The 11624-nt window shown below is 36.6% G+C and overlaps 1 protein-coding gene across 1 annotated transcript in view; it reads right to left on the bottom strand.

The window, feature by feature from the left end:
* Window positions 1–11624, bottom strand: part of NPAT (nuclear protein, ataxia-telangiectasia locus) — a 46424-nt gene that overhangs the window by 19410 nt on the left and 15390 nt on the right. Inside the window, exons 2-10 of the mRNA XM_012729918.1 lie at window positions 10716–10834; window positions 9680–9740; window positions 6096–6168; window positions 4238–4278; window positions 3492–3716; window positions 3294–3375; window positions 2068–2155; window positions 1336–1427; window positions 1167–1254 (exon numbers count right to left, since the gene is read on the bottom strand). Of these exons, the coding sequence (XP_012585372.1) occupies window positions 1167–1254; window positions 1336–1427; window positions 2068–2155; window positions 3294–3375; window positions 3492–3716; window positions 4238–4278; window positions 6096–6168; window positions 9680–9740; window positions 10716–10834 (869 nt within the window). The remainder of the gene's footprint in view (window positions 1–1166; window positions 1255–1335; window positions 1428–2067; window positions 2156–3293; window positions 3376–3491; window positions 3717–4237; window positions 4279–6095; window positions 6169–9679; window positions 9741–10715; window positions 10835–11624) is intronic.

Genomic DNA, 11624 nt, shown 5'->3' on the forward strand with positions numbered 1-11624 from the left:
CCTGTACCCTAGTTCTTGTACACATAAATAAAAAGAAATTTTGTAAAAAAGCACTATTGAAGTAGTACTGGTGGATAATTTCAAGATGCTTTAAAAATCTTTAAAACCTAAAACACTGTTAGTCTATTGAATTTTTTTCTGGGAAAATGTATCAGTTTTTTTTTTTTAAGAAAAGTATTCTGAAGTAACTAACAGAAAGAAATAAACCCCAACAGCTCTCCTGCTTTCCTGTGACTATGAGCTGCCTTTCCCACCTCATTTTCCTACTAAACCTTACCTTTCAAAATGTAGAACAAATCAAAAACAAAAACAAACAAAACATCACCATGTAGCTTATCCAGAACTCATAACCTGATGGAAAACTTGCTATAATGAATTCATTACAATGAACTCTTCATCTGCAATCAGGGCACCAAAAATGATTATATATACTAAAGAGAATGATGTCCCATAGTCACAATCTCAGCTGCTCTTCTCAGGATATCTCTATACCAACAACTTTTCAACATAATAAATTTTGTTTCTTCTTCACTATCACTGAATAGCAATTCAATTTCTGTATTCCTTTCTCCTGGCAGAAAATCTTATTCAATTTGTAATCTTTGTTTTTTAAAGTGTCTTATTCATTCTGTTAATTATTACTTGGATTCATTTCATGTCTCTACATGTAACATATTTGTTTCAGTTTGTACTAGCATAAAAGAAATGCAAAATTAATTAATGTTTATTGCACACAAAAATATCCACTCCTGAAATCTTACATATTAAGAATTACTAGGTGAGTTAGGACTATCTTATGAATCTTATACCATTTAAAGCAATTCACAATGATCACTTAAAAATTCTCAAATTTTCAGAGATACTAATAATCCAAGAAATTTGTATGTATTAATTTAAATCATTTTTTACATCTCATCTGTTGGCAATGGTTTTGAAATGAAACCAAAATTCTGAAAGTTTTAACTATGAGTGTATGTGAGAGAGAGAGAGGAGAGAGAGAGGAGAGAGAGGGAGAGGGGGAGAGGGAGAGGGGGAGAGGGGGAGAGAGGGAGAGAGGGAGAGAGGGAGGGAGAGGGAGAGAGGGAGGGAGAGAGAGGGAGAGCGAGAGAGCGAGAGAGAGCAAGAGAGAGCGAGAGAGAGAAAAATACCCATATGCTTAACCATACCTGAAGTCCAAAAAGTTCATCAATTGAAGTTTCTGGTTCAGTAAGGTTGCTATCTGTCTGTTTAGGTACCTGAACAGTATTGTTGTCACTGTAATACATAATTGATATTTTTTAGCATCCTTTTGTATTAGACAAAAACTACTAAGCATTTGAAACACATATTACTTACCTAGTCAAAAATTTATTGATGTTTTCTGCAAGTTTTTCTTGAAGAGATTTGTTGCTTAGTATTTTTTCCCGTGCATTTTCAATAACCATTTGCTAGAGAATAAAGTCAATATTAAAAAGTTTTAATTGTTGGGCCCTCCCTGGTGGCACAGTGCGTTAAAGCACAGCACTGAGAAGCTAAAGCCACTTCTGTATGAGTTCGATTTCCGCTTGCCCCAGAGGTGACCACATGGTGTGGCAGACCTTTCCTGACCCGCCCAGCAGTGTACTTCGTCGATCTGCCTGTTCTGCTCCCCACTCTGTCTCTGGGGAAGCCTCTCGCTGCCCCTGAGTCTCTGGCCTGTACCCCAGTTCTGTATGCACAAATAAATAAATAAATCTTAAAAAAAAAAAGTTTCAATTGTTAAAAAGTACCAGTTAATGGCAACTGGATAGCATAATAAATTTAGCTAGAAACTCAGAAGTCAGGTTGCTCTTTGCACATCAATAACTCAGTACTATACTTTGAAAAAGTTTTCCCAGGTCCTTCACCAACCCTTTCTTCACTGAATACAGAATAGTTAATTCTGAATACTTTAGCTTTTCATGCAAAGTTTTTAAAAATCTGACTTCAGTAAGGTTCTACTGCACAGTATTAGAGAAATGCTGAATTATACACATACACCATCTGTGCATTTTTTAGCATCTAAAAACTCAGGAATACTGAAGTTGCAAGATTGGGAATGTCACTTACTTTTTCTACTGCAAATGCACTTGGATCTTGGAAATTTCTTATTGTTGAATGAGGCCCAGACAGAGTGATTGTTTTCCTTTGAGAGTCACTGAAACATTTTAAAAATTTGTCTTTAATCAATATGAGAAACAAATTGTAGAGACATAAACCTTAAGATCATGGCAGAACAGATATTTTCTCTGTGGTAGGAACAAAGGACAGTAGAGTAAGAAAGCATTGCTGGACTTGAGTAAGAAGTATCTGTATCTGAGCTATGCAGTTTGCAGCAGGTAAGCTCTAAGCCTCTGACCTACTTTATAGCAGAAAGAACAAAGTGTATTGCCTGATTTATAAGGAACTGAATAATGTTCATGTAAATGCTTCATTAAAAAAGCTATCTACAGGCCCTCCCTGGTGGCACAGCGGGTTAAAGCACTGCACTGAGAAACTAAAGCCACTTCCACATGAGTTCGATCCCCGCTTGCCCCGGAGGTGACCACATGGCGCGGCAGACCTCTCCTGACCCACCAGCTGCTCCCCTCAGCACTGTACTTCATCCATCTGCCTGTTCTGCTACCTGTTCTGTCTCTGGTGAATCCTATCACCCTCCGCATCTCTGGCCTGTACCCCAGTTCTGTATGAATAAATAAATCTTTAAAAAAACAAAAAAAGCTATCTACAGATGTTAGATATTATTACAGCTGTTTTGTATTTTATGTAGTCAAGTGAGAAGCTTGCAATAAAGGACAATATAGCCAACCTTGAATTAGACAACCAACAATAAAAAGAAATGAAAGTGTCCATGAAGTATAGTTAAGAAATCAGAAATAGCATTTTAAAAGCACCTCTAGATCAGTGTTATAAACCAACGTTACCTCCCTCAAAAAGAAAGAAAAAAAAAAGGGCTAATTCCTCCTTCCAAACAAAAACTAATAATCTCTTACTGGACAGAAAGAAGTATCACTATGGGCTGATTTAGCACTGTAAAAATGTACTTGAGAACCATAAAACATGCTGATATTTTAAAATATTCACTTCAACTTATTTCCAAGGAAAAAGTGACATGTCATTGATTGTATGAAAATTTCAGGATAATAATGTGTGGTGTAGGAAAAAAGGTTTTAAAATTGATATAAAACTGGCCCCAAGAACTTAGGCCAATCCTGTCATTTTATTCACAATGTAAACATCTTGGGATAATTTTCCTAAAATATTTTTGGAAACTGGTCATTTTAAAAAGCATTTACCTTTTGCGCCTACCAGGTGACATTAAACTGGCATGGTTTTTCTTTTCCTGAGGTCCAGGAGTGATGTTTAAAATTTCTCCAGCTGTATTTCAAGAAAACAAAGCATAAGTCAAGGAAACTGAATATTTTTGTAAACTTTAAAGGAGTGTCATGTCATTTATACAATTTAAAATTTAAGAGAGCAAAATTCAAACTTACTGGTCACGGTGTCTTGTGACTGTGAATGGTTGACAACTACAAAATTTGATCTTAAAGAAGCTGAAATCTGGCCAGTTGGCCGATTAACTTGTGTAGCTGTCAAAGGTGAAGCAGTGAATTGTTCTGGAAGGTAAGGTAAAGTCATCAATTCTGAACTGACAGGAGCTGCTTGAGATGCAAGTCTTCTTTGCCGTTTGATTTCAGCAATTCCATTTCTTGTTCGTACTGGAACACACGAGCATTTTCAGAAATTAGCATGTCACAGTAGTAGGGAAATTTTAAGTCTACAAGATAGATGTCCTACTATTTAACATCTTCAGATGTATAGACTAAAAAAAAATATCAACCAAGTTTACGTGGTCATTTTTTTTATTCTAATAATATAACAGTTTATTTTTACATCATTTTGTACTTTTTTGTTTTTGTCATTTTTTAAGAAACAAAACTAAAATACAAACTATAAAACTGACAGTACATTTCTTCCCTAGTAATTTATACTGGTAACACTGCCTCAAAATAAAAAACAGGCTTAAGAAACAGAACTAAAATATTTGAAACTCATGGCAGCCAGTCAATAAATTAGGGAGCATTAAAATATTATAACACATTAAGTATTATTGACTAATGTAAGTGTACTTGCAAAGTGGTAATTTTGTAACACATACTTAGCAAACATGTACTGATGACCTGAGTGTGAGTTTGGGTAATTCTGAACATTTATATATAGTTTTAAGTTGAATACCAACCTCTCTGACTGGCAGCAAACCCTGGAGAACTTTGCATGCTCCTAACAAAATAAAACAAAGAAATTATCCATAATAAAATTTTTGTTGTTAAGGTACCTACTTTGGAGCCTCCCTGGTAGTGCAGTGGTTAAAGTCTCAATGCTATCACACTAAAGCCAGCCACTGAAGCATCAGCTCCATTCCTGGTTAGGGAGCTGACCCACATAGTGCAGCAAACCTCTACTGTTGTGTCTGCTGCTCCCCTCAAGCAGTTTATTTCAGTAGATCCACTTGTACTGCTCCTAAATCTGACTCTGGTGAATTTGCTCACCATCACTGCCTGCCCACCCTCTCCCCCCCCCCAACAACATCTGGCCTACACCACAGTTCTTGTATACATAAATAAATATTTAAGAAAAAATACAGTCTGACTTGAGTTTAGGAACAATGTACTTGATTAAGAAAGTTATGTATAAAATTTTACAATTACTGGTTACATTTTATAATGCTAGATACCTCCACAGAGAAATTCTGTTTTCAAATCAAACCCATAAATACTTAGAAGAACAAATTTGACACTGAAAGACATGATGCTTTTATCAAATTTGACAGTGAAATTTTACGTAACCTTTAAGAAGGAACAAACGCTGAACACTTACAATGTTATTAAGAGCCACAAAACTTAATGGAGTAATTATTTTTTGTAACAGATAACCAGCCTTGCAGAATACCTAAGGGCCTTTTCTTTCTTTCTTTTAAGTTTTATTTATTTATGCATATAAGAGTTGGGGTGCAGGCCAGAGGTGTGGAGGTGGGGTGCTGGTGGTGAGAGGATTACCAGTGACAGAGTGGGGAGCAGAACAGGTGGACTGACTGAAATATACTGCTGAGGGGAGCAGCAGACAAGACAGGTCTGCTACACCATGTGGGCTATTTTTTTGGTTAGGGATTAAACTCATGCAGCAGTGCTGCTGATAGCTTGATAGTGCTGAGACTGAACCTTGTGTACCACCAGGGAGGCCCAGCCCTTCCTTGTATTATTCAGTTGATTAAACAATTTATAAATTTACAGGTGTTAAATTTTGAGTATCCTTGAAGATGATTTTTTAGGGGAGAAATGCTAAATACCTCAACAAGATGGGGAATGGTTTTAAAACATTTGCAGCCATTTTTGCAATTTAAACTGAGGAAGCACATGAAGACTACTGAATTTAACTGTATTCACTTCTGGCTCTGGGTGAAAAAAGAGACTACGTATTTCAAACCAGATCCTAGTGTTAAATAAGAGATATTATAAAATTGCTAACAGAGCTGGTATCCTTTCAATGATGTCCAAACTGGCATTCCAAGGTATGACCTAGGTAGAAGGCAGATTACCAGGTTTCTTTTTTTGGTAAGGTTTATTTATTTATGCATACAAAAACTGGGGTACAGGCCAGGCCGGAGGTGTAGGGTGGTGGTGGTAGTGAGAGAATTCACCAGAGACAGAGTGGGGAGCAGAAGAGGCAGATCTACGGAAATACACTGCTGAGGGGTGCAGTGGGTGAGTCAGGAGCGATGTGCTGTGCCATGTGGGTCACCTTCCTGGTGGGAATCAAACTCATGCTGTGGTGGCTGCAGACTGCTTCATAGTGTTGTGCTTTAACCCATTGCACCACCGTGAGGGTCCAGATTATCAATTCAATGTGAAAATGCCAAAGTACAACATTCCTGATGTAGCATTATTATTCAAGCTTGTGTTTTATAAAGGAAGAACCAATGCGGCATGGTTTCAATACAGTGTAGGTTATGATTTAAACCTTAAGAGATTTTACATGTGTCAACACTGCCAAATCATTACGGACATTCTGATAAGCTTATTTTGTAAGCTCTTTATTACCTGATCTGAGAAAGTGTGTGATCTAACTTCTTCCACAGAGATGACATTATTGCTGGGACATCTTTTGATGTTTCTAAAATTAAAGAGGAAAGTGGGAGATTAATTAATTCAAATAAATATGAAGTCAGTATGGAATACTTCTTTCAGCTATTGACACCATGTTGAACACAGAGAAAAGTATTTTGTAAAATCATCTGCTAGCTACAATAAGGTTTTCTGTTTTCATATTGTCAGATACAGTATGAGTAGAAATGGACATATATGAAATTCAAACCAGAACACTTTCTCAGCAGCATTGGTGGGCTCCCACCTGCTGCTCTATACCACAGGTCTGCTTAGTCTGTGGCTCCTCAGAGCCTAGCAACCTCCCTTTAATGAGTGGTGCCAGGATCATAGAATGGGTGAGAGCTATGAGCTGTTTGGAGCTAAATATAGTCCAATCAGACTTGTAAATGGGACATTCTGAAAGTGGATATAAGCCAGGGCTGGAGTGTGTTGAAGTAGCTGAGGAACACTGTTCCAGCCTTCTGAAGAAAGAAGATGACATCGTTCCAGCTTCTGAAGGAAGAAGGGGAAGACTCTATTCCTAATCTCCAAAGAAAAAAGAAACAGCGTTAAGTAGCTTACCTCTGGGGAAGGAAGGGAAGTTGAAGACCTTTGTCAAAGATCAGGTCCTGTCTCTGACATTGCCTAAAGGAGTACCAAAGGTCCCAGACTTGGTGTTTCTAAGAGTTGTTTGTTGTTGGTGTCATACAACAACTCACAAAAGATGTTACCACTTGCTGTCTCTGACATCACCTCTGGGTGCCATCACTATTGGCCAGTGATGTCCAGCTTTGGTGACTGGTAACTGACACTCTATATACATCTGCACTTCTGGGGGACACTATCTGGGTGAGACAGCCAGCCACTTTTGTGGCTACATAAATTCATTGTTACCCCTGTTTGTGAAATAGACCCCATTTGGCGAGGGCCATTCTACCCACATTGTATGATAAGGTTCTGACGTGGGGGAAAAATCCTGCAGTCAGGATATTCCACAGCTGGTTCCTGCTGGATTCTTTTCATTTGTTTATGGCTGTTTCCAAGAAGTATGGTTTTTGGCCGTTCCCAAGAAGCATAGTAATTGTCCAAATATACATTCAATATAAAATCAACAATTATGTGATTGGATTGACTGGTTCGATAACAATAGCACTATACACGCAACGGCACAGTAGGTTGTAAAATAATTAATATTCCTCTGCTTGAGCGCCCTGGCACAAATCTAGGTCCCATGACAATGAGAGACATGTCACGGTCCAAGAATTTTGGGAACCAAAGGCTGTAATAATTTCCTGCCCAGTCCCAAATGAAAGATCTATAGTTTTAAATAACACAGTTTTGTTTAAGTAATAAACTTATAAATAACACCCTTTCCTTTAACTTTCACCCCAACCCCTTTTCACATAGAAAGGTTTTTTTAGACAAGATTAATAGGATAATCATTAGTGACCATACAGAAATTTTCCCCTAATTCTTATGTTAGATATAGAGACTAGGTCGACAGAACAACTGCAGAAATAGTGATTAAAATAAACCTCCTTTTATAGATCAAAAAAGAGATTTCTCCTTAGGGGCAGGGAAATGTCAGTGCACTCTGCGTTGGTGTTTTTCTGACTCCTAGTTTCTTAACATTAGATCCTGTACCTTTAAGATGTTCACTGACATATTAACAAAATGATTGCTTAAGTTGTACTAGCCAACTGATCACCATAGAAACATTTTGTGTATTGTTAGCTGATCACCACAGGAATATTTGTTTGGTAACTGATCACTATAGGAATATTTTGTTTGATGACTGATCACTGTAGGAATATTTTATTAATGACTGGCCACTATAGGAACATCTTGTGTCTCAACTGTACTTTTAATTAATGAATGATGAATATCACAGTCTCAATAAGAGATCAAAAAGTTCCAAACTGTCTTTAAGAAAAATGTGACAACTGTTAAGCTTTCTGCTTTGTGCACACACTGATGTAATCCCACCACTTGATTGTAATGTAAAAATAAAGACCTGCTGGGACAATCGGCAGAAGATGCTTTCACCTTCTGCGTGTCCTCATCCTCATTTTTCTATCTCCTCTTTTCTCTCTCTCTCTCTCTTTTTCCTTCACCAACGCCATCCTTTCCCATGGGAGACCCTCACTACCTCAGCTGAAGCTAGTCTTCAGTACCCATTCTTGTGCCTGGAGCCTGAGGTATAATGTAAATTGTGTGTACAGTTGAGAACCCATAAACTGTCACCTATCCTCTATTGGGCACTGATCTCTGATTATTATATTACTATAGCCCCTGGTTTGGCTTTTAGTCTTTTGATTACTCTTGAGTGGCCTCCCTGATTGGTTTCAAAATTTTTGAAGCTCTTTTTGCTCAATATTCTATCTTGTTTGTATTAAAAACTATAAGCTATTTTTGATATTTCTTCTGCCTCACATCAGGTGACATTTGAGTGAGGAAATTTGTTTTATAATCTAGGATTTTCACGTCCGGGTCACGTTGATTGCTGATCTATTACTATAACTTAAGAATTATATGTTAAAGGCCTGAAGACAAATTAATCTATTTTTACAATGTGCTCAAATTTAGAAATATGAGAAACTCATAAGTGATTTAAAATCAACATATACTTAAAAAAATTCAAACCAGAGAAAAGTCCCCCAAATAAAAGTGGGATATAAACTTCTGTATCACAATAGCAGCATATTATTTCTGATGTCATGTATACTATATTCCTGGTAAGACAATTTGTGGAAACAAATACTGACAGACAAACCAAGTTACTTTCTTGAAGAAAAATATTAAATTAAGCCCTGGATTTCAAGACCTATTACTTCCCTACAGCTTCTAGTTTGGTGGTCTTGGAAGTTATAGTTTTGCAATTCTCAGTTTCCTCATAGTTTAAAGGATCTAAACAATCAATACCTCTCACTGGCTTAAGGGTTGAGACAATTAACATAAGAAAGCACTTATCATAATGCTGCATGTAGACAGTATTCAGTAAATCTTACACTTTTTTCTTTTAATGTTATCATTTCATGCTAATTATTAACTCATTACTGTTAATTCTTCTGTTTATGCTATAAACCATGGAGATAAAAATTAAAAAATACAATAAGTAGCTATGACTTTCCCCCTAAAACATTAATTCAGGAAAATAATATTTTATACTCTGGTAAATACAGACCAAGATTTTATGCCTGGTTTCTGTGTCCAGATTTAGATTACAAAGAAGTTTAAAGTATTAGCTTGCAACTTTGTAGTCTAAACCTGTTCATCAGGATAGATAAGAGTTGTTTTGTCTTATAAAAAGTATTTTCTTATTGTATTTGCTAACAGAGCTTTACAATGAATATAAATTATTACTCAATATGCACACAAACTAATCACACATTTCCCAGAAAAAAAATGATCTCATCATAAGTGCGACAAATTTCGGTTTCATGAGGTATTAATAGCTTCTAAAGAAACTTTCAGTTAAAACAGTTAATACAACTAATGCATAAAACAACGAAAAAAAATAACTGAACTTGACCTCTTACCTTTTGCTTTCATAGCTACATATTCATTCAAAATTGTTGTCAAGTTTTTTCCAAATAAGGACTGTTAAAAAAAAGGATCAAGTTTTACTAACAATGTGTAACATGAATAATTTCCTATTATGAAAGATTTCACACATAGATGCCAATTAAAAATTTGGACTGCAGAATAGCTGATACAAAGGATATATTGCACATCATCAAAAATGGAAAGTAACTTAAGTTAGGGGCTGCATTATGCCTTCCTCAACTAAGGAACTATGTATTTGAACAAGATTTTATGACTGTCTTTTTTCCCTCCCACTCTGTGGCTTGTCTTTTTCATTGCCTTTTTGTAAACTTTCCTTCAACACCTGCCTGTTATCATTTATACCTGTCATCCATTTCTTCCTTCTCCTCTCTCACAACTCTGTGATCTGAAGTCACTTTGAAGCTAATTTTCAGAGACAAAGTTGTAATTTACATCACAGCTTTGACACAGATGTTCCATACACACTCAGTTCTTCATGTATGCATAGAATATCCACGTAAAATATTTACTCTTAATCCACCCCTCTACCATCCCTTATTCCCCATGACCCTTTCTCTCCATCCTAATTTAAAGTCTTATAATCAGATTGGATGTGCTCTAACCCTAGATATAGGACTCAGAACTGAGGCTACTAGAGGGGCATTACGGGCATGGGGCCCAATGGTCTGGGGTGAAGGATTAAGGGTGCTTTGGTGGCGGGTGTAATATGTAACATATCTCAGGAAGCGTGAATCTACTCCCTTAAATCATAAACCAATTATTACCTCAAGTAAAAATAAAAAGTCACTTTAAAGCTAATTCTCATTGACAAAGTTGTAAGTTATTTCATAGCTTTGACACAGATGTATAAAAAGAAAAGCTGGCTTTTCTTTGGGTAATTCTAGTCACACATGGAATATATAAAATTTATATGGACACTGAAGCCACTAACAAGCTGGTTTTTAGACTGCTTATAGTCTCTCATATTGCTCAATGATTAATTATTTCCCTCAGGAACAAATCACTTACCAGTAAGCAGGCTGGGATAAAACCATCATCTGTACAGTGTTCTGCATATTCTTTTAAATTTGAGCTTTCCAAAATAAAAGTCTGGCAGGTAGAAGTGAGGTTTTCCTGTTGTAAGTAACCTAAACGAAGAAAAAAATTTCAGTAAATTCTGCACTTTTGATAAAACTGCTGTTAAAAATGCTAAGAGTTTCCTTATGACAAATGGAAAGTCAGATGGAATGTGCTAGAATTCTGCAAACTTGCCGAGAAATACCAGATTGTGTTGCAAGACAAAGAAGAAACGTTTCCATAAATTAGATCTGGCTGTTTGGTGGTACAGTCATATTTACATATGGGAACCAAAATAATGATAAATAACAAGAACAATAGATGAACCTGATAATCACTACATTATAGAAACAGGCAAGAAAATAGAGAAATGAGAACTATTCCTCTACTTCATATATTAGTGAATAGTATAAATCAGCTTCCCAAATTATAAAAACTATAACCTCCCAACATTGTTATTTACTTCACTTATTTGCCCAGAGGTTTTTGGAACCTTCTCCCCAAAACCAGACAGTCCTACTCTGCATCAAAGACAAGAAAGGAACTTTTTGGTTTTTAGTTATGCCCGCCGGGAATCAAAGCATCAACCATTTCGGTAAGAACTTTAACATTTACACCTGATATTTATGGAACAGTGTTTAATACACATTATGAAAAGTTCTACTTTTCCTCAGTGGCAATCATCCTTATTCATTTATTTCACAGGATTACAGGATTTCATTAAAAACAGTTAACATGGGCCCTCCCTGGTGGCGCAGCGGGTTAAAGCACAGCACTGAGAATCTAAAGACGCTTCCACATGAGTTCAATTCCCGCCTGCCCCGGAGGTGACCACATGGTGTGGCAGACCTCTCCTGACCC

This window comes from Condylura cristata, unplaced genomic scaffold (genome assembly GCF_000260355.1).
Source record: "Condylura cristata isolate star-nosed mole 26May11 unplaced genomic scaffold, ConCri1.0 scaffold00025, whole genome shotgun sequence".
In the NCBI taxonomy this organism is placed as follows: domain Eukaryota; kingdom Metazoa; phylum Chordata; class Mammalia; order Eulipotyphla; family Talpidae; genus Condylura; species Condylura cristata.